The 22,214-nt window shown below is 41.5% G+C and overlaps 1 protein-coding gene across 3 annotated transcripts in view; it reads right to left on the reverse strand.

Annotated features, from left to right (window-relative positions):
- The window catches only part of PDE5A (phosphodiesterase 5A), a 136,630-nt gene extending 118,131 nt beyond the window's left edge, over positions 1-18,499 (reverse strand). The window contains exon 1 of one of the 3 annotated variants that reach the window (XM_040966899.1): positions 18,306-18,499. In XM_040966899.1, the coding sequence (XP_040822833.1) occupies positions 18,306-18,436 (131 nt within the window). In that variant the 5' untranslated portion in view covers positions 18,437-18,499. Of the gene's footprint in view, positions 1-16,889; positions 16,916-17,776; positions 17,905-18,305 lie in introns of those variants that run through there. The other 2 variants (XM_040966901.1, XM_040966900.1) reach the window with 2 other exon arrangements.
- Positions 18,500-22,214: the final 3,715 nt, after the last annotated feature.

Consider the following 22,214-nt stretch of genomic DNA (forward strand, 5'->3'; position numbering starts at 1 on the left):
ATGATTGTTTTTCTACCAAACAAATGATCAAAATTAAAATGCTTGACAATAAATAATTTTGGAGAGAGCGTAGGGATATACTTTCTCATCTTTCTGGTTCTGGTAAAAATGAATATCATTTCTTTGGAAGGCAGCAAGAAACATCTAAATTTTAAAATGTATCTATATTTTGTTCCAGGGATTCTATACCTGTAGCAAATCTAAGGGTACTTACTGCGGTACTGCTGTTTGATATAGCAAAAACAAAAATCCACTTAATACTACCAGAAGAAGGCTGATTAAGTGCATTTATGCAATGGGATGCTAGGCAGTTATATGTACTGATACGTGTAATCTTCATCATTTACTAAGTGAAAAAAAAAGAAGCCAACTACTAATTTATGATTCTTTACATTTATGCCAGAGTCCCTTGGTTCTTTTAAATAAGCATGTATCATTTGTTAATCATGTCTGACATGTTAGAATCAAAATAAAAATAGGATAATATCTCATATTTTCTGGCACTGGATACAGTCAGAAAGTCTAGATCTCTTTGGGAAACAACTGTCAAAAAACCACAAATTTTGTTGATAGGAGAAGTAAGCCCAAGAGATCCCCTGCCATGTAGCAACTACAGTTAATAACAAGGTAAAGTACAGTTGAAAATTACCAAGAGGGTAGTTTTTAGGTGCCTGCATCGCATACACACAAAAGGATAAGTATGTGAGCTAATGTGCATGTTAATTAGCTTGATTTAAATGTATACATTCATCAGAATATCAAGTTATATGCCATAAATGTATACAATTTTTGTGAATTAAAATTTTGTAATCCTCTATGTAAAAGAAATTGCCTCACTGGTTTTATCAATTGTCTGGCTTTATAATAAAGAGATATTAATCATTTCAGTCACAAAGAAAGTTATCTGTACAATGATCACAAGCATTTCTATACACAGATTTCACAAACTTATGTAACTTCTCATTTATGACAATATTCATGAATGTAAATAAAGTTTTATTTCAAAACACATGGAGACACATGAGAGCAACAAATTTTGGGAAATGTCTATTTAACTCCAAAAATTGTACTAGTGGTAGTTAAGACATTGATGTCAAAAATGCATTTGAAGCTGACAGAAATGAATGAGAAGATTTTCAACAGAATTGATTTGTTAGAGGCTGCAATTATGGCACGGCAGGTTTAGCCATTGGCAGTGGGAGACCTGGACAGAGTTCCAGGTTCCTGGCTTCTTTGCTGTTGTAGACATTTGACCATTTGAGGAGTAAACCAGCAAACGGAAGAGCTCTTTCTTCCTGTCATGTTTCATGCTTCCTTTAAAAAATAAAGAAGCAGAAGCAGAAGAAGAAAATAATTAATTTGTAAAATGTCATATAGGAAAAAGCTAAATGTTTAATATATCTGATGTGATTTTAAATATGTGATATAACTAAAATATTGCATCAATGTGAAATAGGCATGTGAATTATTTCAACAGCAAATCTAAGACTTAGCCCAATTATATCCTTTTTAATGGAAATGGAAGATGGGCTTCATAGCTTTTTAATTTAAGCAGATTTAATACATCATATATATGATATGTTAATATGTTATAGATTCATATACATTAATATATAAATACGATATGCTGAAAATATATAATCTAAATTACAATTTTAAAACTGTAATTAGAATTTTATACTTATGTAAGAGGCAAAGACAAACAGCTTATAACCACTAGGACATCCCGCAAAAACTGCAATAATTGGACCAAATCAGAGCCAATTCCAGGAGCTGGATACATAATCTAGAGCTCTCAAAAGGGAGATAATGACTCAATTATTTGAGCTATCACCCCTGTTTCCCAGAATGTACATTAGCAGGAAGCTGTAGTTAGGAGACACAGACAAGCATTGAACTGAAGTACTCTGGACATGGGACCCAAGCGATCTTAACCAGCATTTGAACAGCTAGGCTAAATGCCCACTCCTGTTCCTAATTTATTTTAATTAAGCCACCTGACAACTCCATACGGATGTTTAAATAGATAATATTGTGATGGGGTAAGCAATTGGCCTAGCAGTTAAGACATTGTTTGGGACAGGTCCACCCTCAATTTCAGCTTCCTCCTACTGTACCCCATAGGAGGCTGCAATGTGATGGCTCCTTAAGTAATTGGGTTCCTGATAATCACATGGGAGACTGGGCCTGAGATCCTGGCTCTCTACATTGACCAGTCACAGCCCTGGCTGATGTAGGCTTTTGCAGAGTAACACAGCAAATAAGAGCTTGATTTGTCTCCTCTCTTTTGCCCTCAACATGTAAATAAATGTTTTTTAATAATAAAAATACTTTTTTATTTTGACTTATTCTTTTAGAGATTTTTTTTCACTGTTGATTTCTTTTTTTAAAAGATTATTAAGGATTTATTTTTGATGAATTTAAATATTTGAAAAAGATGTATGTTCATGTGGACTACTGACTGGGATGGGAAGGGTTGAAGATTAGGGGAAAGTGGATGAGACTATTCTTTCCAAGTTTCTTTTTCTTCTAAGGGAAGTGGGGATAGAAGGGGAAAAGCCACATTCAGCATCCTAACCACATCAGCCCCTAGGGATGGTGAACGGCCACCTGATGTCATCCCTAGGTCCCTGATGTGAAGCATGTTCTGAGGGTTCTGCTCAAGTGATTTCTATAGTTCTGAAATGATGTTGATTTTATTGTTCCAAGGATGAGGAAATCACTGCAAGTTCCCTTGGCTGACATAGTACACCTTGGATTCTCCATTCACCCAGATACTTTCTGTCAATGCCTGGCTGGGAGAGTTGTCCAATTTGTTCTGCCCTCCATCCTCTGCTATAGTACTAGATGTCCTCTGCAGCCTCAATGGGCTGCCACATCCATTATGTGCATCTGGGCATGCCATCTACTGCACCGTAGGCTGGGCAACTGAGGAGGCTGAATTTTGACTGGCCTAGCTGAGGAAACTGAGATTGAGGGGTGGACCCAACCAATACAGGAGGATGACCCTAGAACTTGGGACTTCTATCAATGTGGGACACCCAGATAAAGCTCATGGTTTTGGGCTGGCCCAGCGTCAGCCATAGTGGCCACTGAGGGAGTCAACCAGTGGATTGAAGGGCTCTCTCTGTCTTCTCTTCTCTCTATATAATTCTGCCTTCCAAATAGATAATTTAAAAAAATAATAATTATTTTCAAATAATTACATTCTGATTATTAAGACGAAAAAAGCTTTTAAAAATTCCTGAAACTGGTCCTGTTGCAAAAGCCTAACATAAAGTAAAGCCCTTTTCTGTTGTTACAGCTTTGCTGGAAAATTGTTTATTCTGAGAATTAGCATAAAGTTTTCATTATAATCTAAATTTTATTTCATTAAAGATACATTAGGGACCTGGCATGGTAGCCTAGTGGCTGAAGTTTTCGCCTTACATGCGTCAGGATTCCATATGGATGCCAGTTCATATCCTGGCTGCTCCACTTCCCATTCAGCTTCCTGCTTATAGCCTTGCAAAGCAGAGGAAGACAGCCCAAAGCCTTAGGAACCTACAGCCGTATGGGAGACCAGGAAGAGGCTCCAGTCTGCTAACTTCAGATCAGCCCAGCTCAGGCTGTGGCCACTTGGGGAATGAATCAGCAGATGGAAGATCTTTGTCTCTCCTTCTCTCTGTAAAACTGCCTTTCCAATAAAAATAAATAAACCTTAAAATAAAGATACATTCGTTTTCAGAATCTGTGGCTCCATTTTTTAAGATCACATTTCAAACCAACATTTTTTTTTTCAGTGATTGCTTTTCCATTTTTATAAAATGTACTTGGAGGTGTCCTTTGTTTGCAAAGAATTAGTCTCATTAAGCAAAGATTTCCATGAGGCCCTCTGTGGAGTTACACAGACCCAATAAATAATGAGCAACCCAAGGCTAACTGTTATACGATCTCTTCTTCTTCAACTTTTAGTTTACGTCATGTTCAGCAGTTAAGTTATGTAGAAGGCGGACACTGCTGGCCTGTGAAGTGTAAGTGTACACATGTAAGGTGGAAAAGATGAGTGAGTAAAGGTCCCACACTAGTGACTCAAGAAAACCAGATGGTGGCTCTGACTTGACAAATCACCTCCACGGTCTGGGACAGAATCTCTGCTTTCCTTGTAGAGGATTTTGAAAGACATTCAATTAACACTGGGGGAGGGAATGTGTGTACATCATTTTAAGCTAGTGAGGCAGGCATTCACAATATTGCTTTCTAAATTATAAAACTGAATTAAATGGTCAGAAAAAAAATATGCTACTATTTGGTCTACTATTTGGTGATAAGGAATCAAGTTCAGGTTTCCTATCCCAGATTCTATGACCTGTAAGAGTCTAAGTTCCCACAGCAGCAGTGCTCATCATGAAGAAAGGACTCCCTCATGTCTAGCTGAATGTGAACGTCAAAATCAAATTCAAGCAGAGAAGGCACAGAGAGAACAGGACCAACAGATGCTCTAATTTTCCTTCACATTCAGAGCATGAAAGAATGACACACTATCCCACTGAGAGAAAAATTCTATCTCACAGGACGCAAAGAACAAAGATTTTTGAAGATAATACCATTCGTGTCTCTGAAAACAGGTCATGTTTTAAAAACGTAAAGCAACACATGGTTCTACAAAAATATCTAATAAATATGTTCCAGAGAAGAGTCGTCCTCAGGGTTTCTAGAGTCAACTAACAAGAATACAGGCTACCCATTAAATAAACAGTAACTGTTTTTAGCATAAATGTATTTTATCTGGCACATCTCATTATTCTATAGAGTTTTTCCTAATTGAAACTGTGGTGATTAAACAACAAAGAGAAGATGGGTGCTCTGCCGTATATGAATGCATTTTGGGAAATCACATTTCTGGTGTTATTGCTGAGCGTGCACAGGGGACTATCATTCTGGGTACAAACACTGGCTCCTCTGTACCCTCTCTGTTGGAGCAGAAAATTCCTCCTCAAATGAAACATTTATTTAGCACTCAAAATCATGTCACATATTCTACAGAAGGGGGAAAAATCCTGTTGTCTTTTTATAGGAGGGAGATATACTAATTGCCAACAATGAATTGTAAAATATATATAAGGCAGAAAGGCAAAGACTGACAAAGGGACATATCCTATCTGCTGGCTCACTCCTCAAAAACACACGGTTGGCGCTGGGAGAGGCCAAAAGCCGGGACCTTGGAACTCAGCCATGTCTCCCATATAGGTGACAGAAATCCAGTGCCTTCTGCAATCACCCGCTACCTTCCACAGTGCCCATTAGCAGGAAGCTATCATTGGGGACAGAGCCAGGGCTTGGCTCAGGTACTCAGGTATGGATACCAGCTCCCCTAATGGCGCTTTAACCACCTCACCAGACACTCACACCCTGCTTACTTTAGCAATGTTTGAGATCATGGAGAAACTGTTTTCAGCCACAAGTCCTGAGTTTCAATCTTAGAATTTGCTACTATGGGGTGTAGATCTACTGGGAAGCTATCTTCTTCCTCCAAGTTTCAATTTCATCCCTGATAAGACAGGAAAGATATTTCCTAGTTCAGACCTCTTCATGAAGCACAAGGTGCCATCTTCAGCATGGTATCAAGTCAGGAAGGGCAAGGCAGCCAGCAGGGGGTAATTCTACTTCCAGCTACCACACTATATAGGTGTGATGGTAAATCAACAAAAACTTTTCTGGAGTTCCAGATCTTCAGTGGTAAATATGGACTGTTATAACAAGAGATCTGTAAGCTCCCCCGTAACACTTCCAACTGACCAGGACATGGGCCTCAGGTCTGTCAATTTAACCCTTTTTATCTCTCAACTTCTTTATTTTTAAATGGGGAAATGTCTTGACTCCTCAACTTAGAAAACACATGTGGAAGCATGTCAGAACCTTGCAAGTACACGAGATTTTGCTTTCTCCTGCACCCTATGGGTTCATTCCGATGGAGACAGAGGGCTGGAGTAAGGAACTGTGGCTGTTCTTTTCCTGAAAGTTCAGCCCAAAGGATCAGGAAAAAGGATGAGGGTGGAAGGTTGTGTTCCTTGTGGAACAAGCCCACGGGCAGAGGAGACTCAGGTAGTTTGGATGTAGGCTACCAAGATGCATGAACTGTGTACACTCTGCAGGTATACCTGGGCCAAAGCAGATATTTTCCAACTGCCATTCTTTACACAAACTCACAAAGTTAAAAAAATAAAAGAGGTTAAATTACAGCATGGCCATCTGAGTAAAACAAGCCAGAAGCAAGACCTGCTGAGGTATTTTTCCCCTTTGCTATAAGCACTAATAACTCAGTCTCCGAGCTTGGTTGCCTAAGCACGTCTTTGCTAACGACCTGCAAAGCTGGGAGCAATCAGAAAGCACAGCGGCTTGAAGTCTTTTAGTTGATTTAACTTTTACAAGGCTGTTAATGAAAGACAACAGGCCATGGCCAAGGGAAATGCAATGAAACTGCATGCCAAGAATGTATAATCAATGACAGGATCCTGATGTTTCACATCCCATCCAAGTCTTCCCTGTTCCTCACCAAAAGCTGTTTTATTCTCCAGTCTCTTATTTCTTATCTTGCTACGAAAAAAAAAAAACTTTCTTACTTCATATATGAGTTGTACTACAATCGTTTTTTTTTTTAAGTTGGTAAATTGCTTTTGTACTTAACATTTTACAGCATGTCTTAAAATGACTGCAGAGATCCCAGAGGATGCCAAGTCATCGGAGAGAGTCATTCGCTTCAGGTAACACTAATGCCACTATCACTAGTAGGTTCACACTTGCCAATATCCCAGATGAAGGCTCAGTCTCACACACAGTGAGCAAAGAACCCAAAAGATTCATATTAATTAGACAGCAAGAAATAAAACCAAATGCAAGTTGCCAAACCTTGCCATGAGCTCCTGTCATAAATGTGGCTTAAATCTTTTTAAACAATGATTACAATCCCAAGTTTATTATCCTGATATATGACTTCAGGGAAGACTTGCAGCTCCAACTGCTCATACAACGATGATTGTGCAGCAAAACCAGTGTCATTAAGAATAATGGTTAACACATCGGATTTCACGGGGTTGCTTTATCCCTGCGCCCTCCATGTGAGGTTACCATGCAGAGCAGCACTAACTAACACCATAGCATTTTCCAGTATTGGATGTTGGGAGTCTCAAGCAATGTAGAGGGAGAATGAGTTCACTTGTGAAGGAAAGAATAAAAAACAAAACAAAAAAAATCAGAGCAATTCTAGGGTAAAGGAAACCAAAAAGGTGAATGATCATCAGTGCTTCCAACAGTCCTGACAGTTTATCGAAATCACAGACATGGCAGAAATGAGTGCTATGTATTTCATTCTATACATTCCCTGTGCTCATATCTGCAGAGTACATAAAAACGGCACTTAAAAAAAAAACTACTGCCTCAGTGAACTTTATCATTAAAATAAATGCTACCCAACGGGTGTCTTTCTTTTGTACGAATATCGAAAAAAGTTCTGTACGTCAGGCACCTTCCAATTCCTAGCATCTCAAAATTTATAAGTTAATCAATAATATTCACAAAAAACTATGAACACTCATAGTCTGTGAGGAATCAGAACTTGCCCCGATTTCCAATTTTTCATTTTCTCTCAAGATTATTATAATCCTATCGCAGGAAGGAAAGCAGCAATGTGAGGTTTGTGTTTTAGAAACTTTTCACTAACCTAGTCACTGCACAGTAGACAAGCGTCTACTACCTAAAAGTATTAACTAGGATATGAAAAGCAAACAGTGCTTTAAAAATAAGGGACTCACACACATAATGTCTCTATCCTTGTGGATCTATGTAACAGTAATGGTCCTTCCATGCTTTAACTACTCATTCCTCTTAGAAAAATAAGTCTTGAAAAAGACAGAAGTGCTCTGAAATCCACATCTGATATTCTGGACGTCTCAAAAGGGAAAATTAATTAAAATATGCTGCCTAGGATTTATGGGATATTGGCTTCTAAAAAAAAAAAGTAAGCAGAAGAAAAACTTATAGCTCAAAGTTAAAATCCTGGTAGAATAAAACCACAAATGACAAATACAATTAAGTGAAACCTACTTGCAGAGTGATGAGTTTAATGTGTCTTACACTTGGGCCAAAATAATTGCCATCAAAGAATAAACATCCTTTGAAAATATACTGTTCTTAGGATATTTGTGTTCTAATGCTAAAAATATAATTGTGATGGCCTAGTACCTAAGTTTCCAGTCACTCTATTTTAAAATGTCATTTGAGATTTTCTCCTTTCCATACTCTACAATTATATATGGAAAGTAAAGTCACTTGGGCAAAGTCTCCAGACACATCATTAAGCAACGTGCTTGCATATTAAGAGGCCCTGGGAGAAATTTTAACCTCTTCCTGAATACATTCTTCCCAATAGTAATTCCATGAGCCTTTGCTTTGCTTCCGTCAACACTGACAATGACTTTCACTATAACATAATGGTTCTTAAGGTGCTAGGGTGGGTGAATCTTTAGGGTTCCAACACAGTTCCCTTTTTTCAAAGACTAAGACAGTAGGTACAGTATTTACTCTTTCTTTATAAAATGGAAATAATGATTACTTACTCCATAGTGTTTCTAAGAAGATTAAAGAAAATGACACATGCAAAGTGATAGGATAGATTTCTCTGGCACATAGTGTAAATAAATGACTATTATTATCTCAAATTAATTGAAAATCAAATCATGATGCTTTAAAAAAAGATTTATTTAAAGAAAAAGAATATCTTTAGTGGGCTTAAACAGAATAATCAGATGTTTGCCATTGTTGCTTCTTTAAAGGCTCTAATTTAAAAGCATCACATTCTCTATACTTCACACACACAAAAAGTTGCTTTATTATTAGTATTTTTAAAATTAAAGCTGCAAAAAAGTGTATTCCCTACACTAATATGAGAATTTTGTGAATTCTACATAAATATTAGGGAATGAACATTTAATTGAGGAAAAAAAAATAACTGCTTGACTATAAATACTTACAAATTAATTTTCCTAAAATAAGTTAGAGACTATCTTTTTTTTTTTCCTCCAAAAATCAGCGATAACATTGTTTGACAAATGTGAAAAGATATACAATAATTATCAAGGGTGGAAAACACAACATTTCCATAGCCCTGATTTTAAACTGGGGTGTTTTTAATACTTCATAAAAAATATTTTAACTCCTTTCTGTAGGTGATTTGGGGTTAAAAATTTACTTTTTTTTTGTTTTTTTTTAACTCGAGGGGGCTTATCTGGGGGAAGATTCTAAACATAGCCTAATGCCACCCTGGGTCTCAAGGGCAGCTACACAGCAAGTCCTTTGGGTCGTCAGTTTTATGGAGGCATTTCTAGGGTGCCTGAAACTAAACATAGGAAAACTTTGCAGGCCGCAGCTGCAAAATTCATAACGCCCGATGCATTTTCATGTTTATAAGTCTACTATTAAAATGTCAAGCTTTCATCTTTCACTACTTTTTTCATTAGTCATGTGAATTAATCACCAATCCTGGAATTACAAACAGTGCACTAAATTTTCTGACTGGAAACGAAGGGCGACAACTCGTGTGCACATCTACTAAAATTATCTGTCGGGGAAAATGCAAAAAATAACCCACACAGAAAATGATGCTGGATAAATTTCCTGCTCTTGGAACCTTACTTTATACCATTATAGTTATTCTCGTCACAGAATTTGATCTGAATCCATTGCTCAAATTTAGAAAAATTATCAAAAGAACAAAACTGTTCAATATGAGAAACTGACCCGCTGCTCTCCCGGAAAAAAAGCAAGAATTCCGAGAGTAGATAAAAATTTAGAAGCTGATTTATAAATCTCATTGTCTTTATTCTCAGCCCCTCTTTCCTCCCAGCTGAAGGCTGATTTGGGCCACTCATAAAGTTCGTGAAGAGCAAGGCTGGTGATAAAATCTGGGGTCTGGACTCCCCTTCCAATTCCCTTCCCTGTAACTTCCAAAAATCCTACATAAGCGTCTAGCTAAACCATCTACAAAATTTCATGTAAAAACAAGTAGGGCACTGCAAGTCTATAAAATCAGTACGCGGATGACAGCTGCCATGTACCAAAATCAGGGAAGGTCAAGGTTTGTGACTGTATGTAAGGCTGTGATAATTCTTAAAGTAAAGTGGTAAACTCCTGAAAATCATTACTAACAAAGATCAGGAAATATGTACTATACCGTTTAGTTTTTTAACAGCACTATGAGCTCTATGAGGTTCCATTTTACAGAAAGAGTATATGATGCGCCCCAAGTTATGCTGCTAGAAATTGTACTGGAGCTGAACCCTAAGTTTGTCTAGTTGAGGGCCTTTATTCATCATAAACAGAAATCAATTCAAAGGGCTCCCACCAGGTGGTGGTGCCAGTCTTTGTGGCACATATATGAGAGATCTGCTCTCTCAAGTAGGGGGTGCTCCTGATAGTGTCTCGTGTCCAGCAATGTTTAATGCCCTGCAAAAGTGCCAAAAGGCATCTCTCACACAAGCAAATCACTGTCACCCTCAGATGCCAGCAGTCCTTCTCCTTTTGAAAAGCACTGATTTAGATGAATGGAAGACTAACTCCCTATCACAGAGTACTAAACAAAATGGAGACTCTGCCACAAGTTACCTTCAGTGTTACCATGAGTAGTTCACTGAGGGTTGGCATGGACATTCTGCTTACAATTATTTGGTATTTCTAAGTTATCTCCAGCTGTGAAAACATGAGAAGCTTACTGGAACCAAATATAAATAAAACTCAGAATTGCTCCGTATGGTTTTACATTCAGATTTGACCGAGAGCTGGAAGGGGCATAATGTTTTGTGATTTCCTATGCATTCAGATCTTACGGTAATGAAAGATGTTTCAAGGAAAAATTACTACATCCTAACAACATCAGAAAAGAAAAAACAAAACTGAAATCTATTCAGCAGATATATAAATTGACTTGCTTCCCAGTTTAGATATGGGAAACACGGAACCGGATTGGTATTTCTCAAACCATGATCTAAAAAAAGCCTTAAGTGATCCAGACTAGTATGTTATGAAGATCTGCATGTTTCCTATGACAATGTTTTCATTTTGTGTTTTGTGTTTAAGCAATAAAAAATAAGATGAAAGTGGTATGCTTTAAATTACCAGCATAAGCATCTGATAACCCAGAACTGCCCTGCAATTTTACTGTTCCGGTTGGGATTTGTGTAGAGAAGAAAATAAAAGTAGTAAATCTAACGCACAAATATGGTTTTACACCCAGTAAAAGCCAAAAGCTGGTATTCTGTGTAACAGAATAAGAATTTCACGGTTGTTCAAACAGGAGACCCAGAAAGAGAAGTGACTCAGCATAGGGCAACTGCAGCAATGGCCAGCTGGTCTCACCACACTGCTCACTGGGCAGTCAGGGCCATATTCACCCAGCAAGGGCGATTTAATGAATGCTGTCAGTGTGTATTTGGCTATGGTTTTATCATTTTGCTCATAATTAGCTTAAAATTTATTCTGGTATTACAGGGGCATAAATGATGCAACTATGATTAAATTATATTTACTTTTATTTATTCTACTTTGAAAAGTTCCACATTATCTAACCTTAAAATAAAAGGAAATCAACACTAAGTATAGAAGATTCACAGAACCTCTGCATCTGCCCATATCACTTTTGGGGGCACTTTTTGTCCCCTCTCCAATGACACATTTTACTCACTATAGGCTACCTGCTCCAAGCAACTCTGCGGGAGTGGATACAATAGTTGGTCCAGTAAGGCCAGCGTGTTTCAGAGAGGAATAATACAGATAAGAAGGCACTGCTCTAATACTAGATGCTTAAGATCCACATCAAGAACAAACCTTTCCATTATATGAAGAAGGCATAAGGAGAATGAAAGCAATGCAGGTTAGAAGCAAAAGATAGATGGATGGATGGATGTATAGATAGATAGAGGCAGATGGTAAGATGGATAGATGTAGGTCCAGTCATATATAACATCTGTGAAGTCATTTGGTCTGGCCCTGCCAAGGCAACCAGAGACATGACTCAAGATTCAGTGGCTACACCAGGGTACTTTTTAATTGATCATTTTGTAAGGCCTGTGATGTTATAAATATCCAAACAGCCCTTAGCAGAAAAAGGTTCCCCACTCCTATAAGGAAGATAGATGGAAGGAAAGGTGGACAGACATATTAGTGAATTAGATAAATGAATGAACGGGTCTTCACAAGGTTATTTGATAGCTGATTTTGCAGCTAAATCAATCTCTTAATTCTTTAATTATGTGAGTTAACTTTGTATAAGCTTAAGTGGGTTTCTGTCACTTATTGACTAAAAGCTTTTTAATTACTGTGCTGGAGATCAACAAACACCTATTTCTTTAATGGAAGTACATCACTGAAAAAAATTAGACTATATGACCCCTCCAATATTCAACAATCCTGATTCTTACATATGTTAATCATCTCAAAAGATCAGTATCTTGTCTCTTACTGTGCCAATAGTATAGGTATTCAGCAGAGTACAGATGATTCTCATTTTTTATAATTATCTCTACAGTTACAATATCAAATGGGGATTTTATTTTCCTCTCTCAAACTTATGCACAAAAAATTATTCAGAGAAGGTAATCTGCAAAAAAATTATTCTTGCTTTACAATTCAGAATCAGGGTAACAATAGAAGCAAAAGAATAAAGATGTTAACAAAGGCTCATAATACTATAATAAATGAGCCCTCCAACCCATAAAATGAAAAACTGGAAAAACACACGTCTTAAAAGCCTTTAACAAAATGTTTTGGAAAACTTACCAAAATGACTCTGACAGACTTAACACTCAGTTTTCATTACCTATGTTAAACACTTGGTGGAAAATGAGCACATTTTCCTATCTTTCAGAGAAAATGAATAAAGCAATTGCATAAAAAATCATTCAAAATAAAGAGAATACCAAGTCAGTAATAAAATATTTACAGAGCTAAATATCAAGTGAATGACTCATGTGAAAAGACTTTCTTGAATTTTTATTCCTAGGTATACCTCATAGACACTTTTTTCCTGAGAACCTGATCTAACAGATGCTTCCAAGCTGTATCCATCAGCTGTTAACTCTGGTCAACCGAATCTCTGTTCAGCTAAACTAATTTCATAGGAAGTCCTGCAAAGTCAGTGGCTGGCTTGCATCCTAAATTCAGAAATTAGTCATTTGTCAGCTGTCCAATTACCAGTCAAACCACTCATTTCTTTAATGATCCTATAATCCTTACCAGGTTTTTGTTTTGCTTTAATTCTAGGAAAAGATTTTTATCCTACAATCAGTTTTGAAGGCAAAAATGTATCTTAATACAACAGTTATAGATTAAATGACTCATTAGGTTGAGGGAGGCATTTGGCTTAGCTGTTAGGCTGTCTGCTGGGTAGGTGACATTCCAAATCAGAGTGCCTGGGTTTGAGTCCAAGCTTCCTGCTAACATACACCCTGGGAGGCAACAGCGATGGTTTAAGTGGCTGGGTATTTAGCACTACAGCAGAGACTCAAATCAAGCTGAGTTGCTTGTCCCTGATTTTGATATGGTTCAGCCAGGCTGCTCTGGGCATTTGGGGAATGATCCTAGGGCAGGAGCTCTGCCCTCCTCTGTCCCCAACTCTCAGATTAAAACAAAACAAAACAATATATATAGAGATGAACTAACACATACCATGCAGGACTCTTTAGCTTTTTGGGGTATAAAAGAGATCTTTCCTGAGCAAAATGAAAACACCGCAGGAAATTTAAGCAAAATTCTAAGCAAATCTTCATTTTTTACATGTGGGAGGAAGAGGGGCATCCTGTAAAGATGCATTCTCTGTAATCAGATACAGTTGAAGGTTCAAGTCACATATAGGACTTAAAAGCACTTATACTTTAAAAGAAACTATAGTAGAGACTAGAGTCCAGTTAATGTGGGTGGAACTAGTTAGAAAGGAAACTTTCTGGCCTAGCATAACCAGAAGGTTAAAAAGACTGTGAATCTTGAGGCATACTGGCCACGTCTACAGACCTTTGGATCACAGACTGAAAACAAACAAAAAAAGCTACTGAAATTTTACTGCAAATCTATGCTAAGTATGCATTACATTTCACAAATCGATTTATTTCAAGGACTAACTACCACTGCACCCACCTTTTTTTTCCCTTAAGTTCCGGCCCCAAAGTGGGTCTAGAGTCTGGAGTTTGGAAAATGCGGGAAAATGCGGGAAAATGCGAGAAAAAGAAGGGCAAAGAGAAACATCATCAACGAGAAACAAAATTTCAGGGGCTGCTACAGTTTCCTCGAGGTGGGAAGAATTCATTCCCTAAGAATGGCTTTGAGGGCGCTGTTAAACGGCAGTTCAGAGCTGGCTGTGCGGACACTAGTTAGAAGCAATAAGAGAGAAAAAGAGCCATTACTGCAACATAATTCCCATTGTAAAAATACTATGTATAATACAAAGTGAGATTGGGTCAGTGCCCAGAGGGTTTTATTATCTTCAGCACTAACATGTGCCTACCAAAATATGCTTAACAAATCACTTGTCTGAGCATTTCGGGAAAGTGTATATTCCAACATAACTCTAGAAACAACAACTTTTAAATCTGAATAGCTGTGTTCATTTCCACCACTTGATTTTAGCGTAAACACCTTGCAAGTAAGGATGGCACAGCTTCTAGAAATGACAAAATAACCGGAAAGAAAGAAATCCCACACATAGCACCTCAAACTTCACGGGATTCAGCACAGCTTTTTCCTGTCAAATGGTTATCACACAGCACTCCATGGGAGTGTAAAGCATCGGTTTCTGGACTTTGATCCACACTGTCATAAAAACTTGTTCTCACTTAATATTTCCTATTTCCAGTATATGCCAAATATTCTCAAGCCTCTGCCTAGTACAAAACAAAGTCATAAAAAGGCCGTCCTGTCACCCTTACAATATTAAATGACCCAAAACAACACCACCCACAATCGCAGGGTTGATTAGGAGCTAAGGAAAGGTAACATTATTCTCATGTGCTGTCAAGAATAACACCAGCTGCTAATGGGATTAGAATCACCAGGGCCTCGTTGGTGAGTCCTCAGTTAGCACAGCATCTCAAGCCTACAGCACTGCAAGCCGCCCAGACCCAGGAGGGCGGGAGCCTTCCAGATGGGATACATTAGCCTCATGCCAAGTTCATGCCACTGGATTATGTTCTGAATTGTTCAAAAGGCATCCTCAAACGAACACGAACAGGGTGTGATGAATAAGGAGCATCGATGCCCATGCTCCAAGGCATTTAGCACTGTATCTGAAGGTCGTTGCAGGAAGCCATGGGACACATTCGCAGTCACTGCTTCAGAGCCAAGAAAGGTTACAGGAGCATGAGGATTCAGAAACACTAGAACATTCACTCTGTTCATCAATAACTCCACATCCAGGGATAGGATAGGATACAGAATTAGGTGTGATTGTCAAGTAACAAGTCAACAACGTGGAAATGGCTTCATCAGGAAGCCTGCTCCCTAGCTCAGATGAACAATCTGAGCAAATCTACATTTACTTCAGTTCCTACCATGTGCCACTTGAGTCTTAATCCTTTAGAGCTATCCATGGGCTCCTAGAATCACAGCCAGCACCCATTCTACACTTATAAACTTAAGAGAAGCAAAAAATAATAGTAATAATAATAAAAGGGATCTGACTTTCTAGCTAAAAAAAAAAAAGCCACAAAGTTAGAACGCAGACAATAAGTTTTTACCACAATCATGTGAACCACACTGCACTCGGCGATTTGACAGGTTTATGATCAACTGATATCCAACCTCCCAGGCTATGCCACCAAACACAGAGCCAAACTGAAAACCTTTGGGTGCACACAAATTCTTAGTATGTTCCTGATACTTAAAAGTCTTAATATTTTAAGTTTTGATACCACAGGCCTACCTTACCCTCAAATATTCTACGCTTTCATTTTCCATCATATACTCATCATAAACTCTTTAACACACATGAAAATGATCTGCCTATATTGCTACCATAAACCAGCTTTTAGAGATGTCTCTGGCAGCCTCAGAGGATGGGACTTCAGAGGGAATACTCCACTTTTGAGAACTGGAGTTTTCATCTGACATTAATGTGACCAAATTAACTCTTCCTATTTGTTTCCCAGGAAGATGCTGCTGCACTTTCAAAGTTTCGGCAGGTTCTGAAAGTGAAATGTTCTTGTCTCAGAGGAGTTACTCACCAACACCCGGGGGGAAAAGAACGCTGGAAGGGACACGACTGGCCAAGCTCCTCTGGTCTTCACTTTTAGATCATCTGTCTCAAGAAGCACCCCACGAACATTAAAAATCAGCTGGATTCCAGACTCCCGCCCTACTCCCTGTGCTCTAATTCAAGGACAGCACGGGGTGGGCAGTACGGAGGGAAAGGAATGCCCCAGCAGCAGGCGTCTCCTGACTGCTGTGGGTCCTCAGCTGGTTTCAGGGTCCTACCAACGTTCTTTCCAGGGTTATCTGCGCTGCCACCCCCCTGCAGACTTGGGATTTTGGAGGAAGAAAATGAAAGTTGGGAGGACTTTGAAAAAGTCATCATTTATGTCTTGACGCCTCTGCCTTTATCAAAAAGATCTTGGAACTAATGAAATTCATACCAACTCTGAACCTTCCTCAGGAAAAACAGCACTGAGGGAGGGAAGCAGGGGGCAGGCGAAGATCCCCAAGTAAAGCTTTCTGAAAGATTAAAGATTAAAAAAAAAAACAACCTCACAGTTCGTTTGCAAGTGGGCATCACCGTGCCAATGTGACCAGTGTTCCCGCCACTACCATTCCACACCAGGTCCCTACCGCGCCCCCCAGGGAAAGTAGAAAGCGGGTGATGCTGCAGAAAGTACCTTGTTTTGTCTCCAAAGGGCAACATAGCAAACGTAGAAAGTTCGTTTTCGAACTCCGCAGATCCCGGAGTCTAGAGGGCTCGGGGGAGGGAGCAGACGACGTGGCCAGGTGAGGTCCGTGTCACCGAGCCCACTCCCTTCCAGCCCCGGTGGCCGCCCGGGTCTCCACGAGCCGCGCCGCCCCCTGGCGGGGAGCGCTCGGCAGAGGTGCGGCCGTGCGCCGGCGGGTGGGAGCCCGGCACCCAGCCCCGGGCTGCTCCTCCACCATCACAGCCTCCGCGTGCTTCGCTCTCCTGGCCCTGGCGGCCAGCACCCGCTGCCCTACGGCCGCCGCCCCCAGTCGGCCGGGGCGGGCGGGACTCGAGCCCCGCTCTCCAAAGAGCTGGGACCTGGAACCAGCCGCGGTGCGCGCGCTGGCCTGCCGCGCCCCCGGCTTCGCCCCGGCTGCTGAGGCTTCCCGGGACCCCGGCGCCGCGCACTCTGCGCGCTCCACCCTTCTGGTCCCTGGGCTCCGGACTCAGTTCCTCCCCAACTCTCCCGAGAGCGATTCCCACGCACTCCTCGATTGCTCGCCGCGCAGCCGCGCTCCCAGGGGCCAGGCTCCGTGCTCCCCGCCCTTCCGCAGCGGCAGTCCGGGCGCTGGGCTACCGACCCGGGGGAAAGCTGGCTTGCGGGGTGTCCGCGCTTAGCCCGGGACCTGCCAGCCTCCCAGAGCTACGCTCCTAGAGGCTCCTCTCCGGCGCCCTTTGTGTGCTCTGATGAGAGGCTTCCTTTTGAGAGCGAGAGAGCGAGGCGAGAGAGAGAGAGAGAGAGAGAGAGAGAGAGAGAGAGAGAAAGCGCGGGACAGGGGACTGGGAGGGGTGTGGGGGAAAGGCGATCACACTCACTTTGGGAGGGCTCCGGCATGTTGCTGCCTAGGGCTCCCTCGAGGTCTCGTCCCTACCCTGGGCTTCCCCGCCCCGCCAGGGCCAGGGCGTGGGGCACGGGGGAGGAGCGGAGCGGCTGGGACCGAGTTGTAAAGGGTGCTTCCGGAGCTGCTGCAGAAAAGGGGCTTAGCCAGTGTTCTGGTTTTGCCAAGAGGACTTATGGAAAACAAGAGGGAAGGCCGAGAGCGGATGTGGGGACTCCGAGGGGCGAGGGGGTGGCGGTGGGAGGAGGGGTTGGGTACAGGCACTTTGGTATTTGAACTTTACGGGTAAGTTGGATGGAAACCGACGCCTGGACTTTTCGATTGTGCTTATTTAAAGCCGAGGTCTCTTAGCCAGTAAGAGGACCGAGGACTTATTTCAAAAAGCAAAGGACCGGGGAGCTTGAGTTAAGGGTGACCGAAAGGGAAAATTCAAGAGGGAGAGAGAGAGGTCAGGCTCAGGTCACGATCCGCGCACAGGCTGCGTCTTCCGAGGATCCTCTTCTTACCTGGTGGCTTTTCTAACAAAGTAAGAGAAGGTAAAATCCCAGTGGTCGTCCAGCCACGCTTCCACCGAGTCCTGGTCTCGCGGCTGCTGCTGCTGCTGCGGCCGCCCGGAGCTGGGGCCGGCCCGTTCCATGGTCTGCGCCGCGCGTCTCCGCGGGCTCGCCACGGCTGGAGGCGCGCTCGGGCCGGGGTCCCTTCCGTCGGAGGCTCCGGCCTTGAGAGAGCCTCTCCCCCTTGGCCGGACTGGGGTCGGGCCGGCTTTGAGGGAATCTGCCCCGGCTCTGGGCCAGCCTTCTGCCCCGCCCCGCCCCTCCCTCCCCGGTCCTCAGGGCTCCCAGGTGTGGCGGGCGGGGCCGGGTGTCGGCGCTCCGCGTCCTCGCCGGGGTCTGACAGAGACGCGCTCTCGCAGGTTCCCCCAGAGTCTTGGTTCTCTGGCGGCCACCAAGGGGCCCCGCGGGCTGTCCGGAAGCCTAGTGGCCGCGACTAGAAGGAAGGCGAGCGGCCGCTGGGGTGCGCTGTGAGCCGGGCCGGCTCCTGGGGAGCGCGCAGAGGTGACAGTTGGGTGTGTTCGCGCGCTCGCCAGGCTAGGGGAGGCGAGGGTTGCCATTTAGGGGACCCTTTCCAAGATTTCCCCGGAAAACGAAAGCAGGTGCTCCTCTGGGTTCTTTCCCCCGGCCCTGGAAACGAGAGAGGGTGGTCCCAATCGCTTGCTTTCCTGTAGCCCAAGACTTGGAGCAGGGGGGAACCGGCACCCACCTCATTCTGAAACCCTCCGGCCAGAAGCCTCACCCAGGTGGGGGTGGGGGGAAGGGGGCGAGTCTTAGGTGGCCGACCCTAGTGATAACACCAATAAGTATGAATGAAGTGACTTTAGCGGTGGTTGCACTTGGCACCTCCTTTTCATAAAAGGAGGGAGATTTTCTGGAGAAATAAGGGCACTTCTGTACAACAAAGTGAAGTTGAAAACACGGGAATTAACAGCTGAAAGGGCCACTCTTCCCACTTAATATGAATAGTCCCTACTCATGCTTAAAAAAAATGATGTCTTCCTTTCTTTGTCCTCATCCTCATTTCCCTGTCACACATCAAGTTTTAATACTGGGTTTTGCAATGACCTAATTTTTTGGGCAGAATTAATTTGGGAGTTTTATGTTGCACAATGTGTGAGTGACACCATTAGTAGTGATAAACTGCAAATGTTTCAGCTGACATACTTTTACAACACCCCCCCCCCCCCGCCAAGTGTTCTTGACATGAGTTTAAGGGACTTACTACTGGCTACATGCATCCACACAACTCAATGAATGATATGGAAAGTTTAAAAAGAAATGTCATCCAGTCCCTTATTGCGTGGCCTGCCTTTCTTGCAACTGAATAATTGTCCCTTTAGGATTACCGTTCCTCTGAAACCTTACTGTTGCCTGAAAGTTCCTACACCCAATTAAACGCAAGCAAAGCAGTAGGATGTGGGGGGAAATGTGTGTGATACATTAAATCAGATTGTTGAATGACGGCTGTAGCCTGTTAGTGACGATGATACTGATTGCAGTGCCCATTAAATGGACTTCCTTCTTAGTGTTCATTTTCCTCCCTGTGGAAATGTATGCTGTCCTCCAAATAGGAGGTCAGTTATGATTTAAAACTGTGCTTACCTATGAGGCAGGAAATGAATGTCGTGCTTGGATTCTTTGCCTTGTTGGTTGTACTGATTAAATAAACGTGAGGCCTGTGTTGTGGTACAGGTGGTTAAGCCACTGCCTGTGAACGCAGCTGCTTCACTTCCAATCCAGCTCCCTACTGACATGCTTGGGACAGCAATAGAAGGTGGTCCCAGGGCTTGGGTCCCTGCACCTTCGTGGGATACAGGGATGAAGTTCATGGCTCTTCACCATGGCCTGGCCCAGTGCGGCCATGGTTGTTTTCTGGGGAGTGAAGCCGTGGGTGGAAAATCTCTCTCTGGAACTCTGCCTTTCAAATAAGTAGGTAAATCTTAATAAATAAATAACCAATGCAATGTTTCAACGTGTCCTCTCCAAATTGGTACTGAATGTAATGGTACAAAAAAAGGTGGCACCTTTAGGAAGTGATGGGGCTGAGAGGGCGCAGACCTCATGCATGGGTTAGTGTCTTCTCCAAGGGTTTAGAGGACAAGTTCCTCCTTCTGCTCTTTCCACTCTGTGAAGATGCTGGTGCCTCTGCAGGACATGATGCAGCAACAAGGTATGGGAAGCATGAGGTGGCCTTCCCTAGACACCTTATCTGCAACTACCGAGAAACTGCCGCTTGCACAGCAACCCGCGGCTTCTCCCAGCAGTGACTTCCCATTCTGTATGCAATAGAGGGCAGGATGGGGGCTGTGGTAAAGACGGGTTATTTACGGACCAGATCACAGGAATTGGGATGCAGGAGTGTTTCAAACTTTTCTAGTCTCTGAGACACACTGATAAAATTTGTAATAATAATTTCTTCTAACATGAATGTGTGTACTCTAATATCAGCGTATTTTAACTGCCCTACTCTGACCTTTTATTTTCCAACTCTATTTTATTCTTATCCCCAGTTTGTTTCTTATGAGTATGTTTTAACTTGATCTGGTGGATTTCACTAAGCAATTCTAATATTGTCTTGGAATGAAATAAAGATAAGTAAGTGGTAACCATTGCCAGAAAATGTTTCTAGTGTTATTGTTAATAAACAGGTGTGCAACCACTTCACACCAAGAACACCAATGGGTTCTAATGCCCTAGCAGCAGAGTAAAATATCAACACGAATATAGCTTAGAAGATTCGGCATTGTTCAGTGCTTGTCCATCTCTCCTGTTGGAGGTTTGGTCATTTCACTAGAAAAAAATCCATAATTAATGAAATTCTTTTTCCACCAAGAGATCACACCATCTAGTTTCTTTGGGACAAATAATCCTATAACATGTAAGATAAAATATTACTGAAGTGTACCAAACAACTTTGTGGTAATAAATTCAACAATTTAAGTTAAATATACAAATCATTATAAAAAACAGGAAACCCAAACTGGGATAATATGAAATTAGAAATTCTATTGAATTCATTAAAATGTTGAATTTTTAAATTATAAAACATCTTCCTAAAAGGAAAAGTTCAGGTTCAAAGAGCTTCATTGGTGAAGATGGTTAAATATTTCAGGGAGAAGTCATCCCATCAACATTACATGTAACTTTCATTAAGTCAGAAAAACTCCAGTTATGAAATATAATGGAGATATTAGACAAAACAACATTCCTCATGGTATACGATATCTAATAAATTATTAATGCTGAGTCCAGCAGCAGGCAAAGGAACATTTTAAATATATCTAGTGACTAGATGTGCTTTACTTCACTTCCATATTATTGCTTTGACTTGAAAATTGTAATATGACACATCATGCTAATCAAATACACAAATGCTCTTTTCAACTGATGCAGAAAAACCAATTATCTGACAAGATTCCATACCACTCATGATTTCAAAAATCTTTAGCAAAGAGATAGAAGCATACTTTACAATTTGATAAAAAGGCATATTTTTAACAGATTTATTTGTCTTAAAGGCAGAGTTGCAGAGAGGGAAGGAGGGGAAGAAGAGAAGGAAGGAGAGAGGGAGAGAGAGCGAGGGAGAGAGAGAGGGAGAGAGAGAGTGTGCTTTTCCATCCATTGGTTAAGTGGCCAAATGGGGCAACAACCAATCTGGGACTTGTGCTAGGTCGCCTCTGGGAAGCTGGCATATGAGGCAGTGGCTTAATCTATTAACTAACAACACTGGCTCCAGAGTTAACAGTCCTGAAATTACTTTCTTTGTATCTAAGCTTAAGAAAAATGATCAATTATATTTACATGCACCATGAAATCTAGGTTTTTTACTGTTGGAAAAGAAAATTACACATATGAGAAGGT

This window comes from Ochotona curzoniae, unplaced genomic scaffold (genome assembly GCF_017591425.1).
Source record: "Ochotona curzoniae isolate NIBS_2020 unplaced genomic scaffold, NIBS_Ocur_1.0 scaffold_4506, whole genome shotgun sequence".
NCBI classification, from domain to species: domain Eukaryota; kingdom Metazoa; phylum Chordata; class Mammalia; order Lagomorpha; family Ochotonidae; genus Ochotona; species Ochotona curzoniae.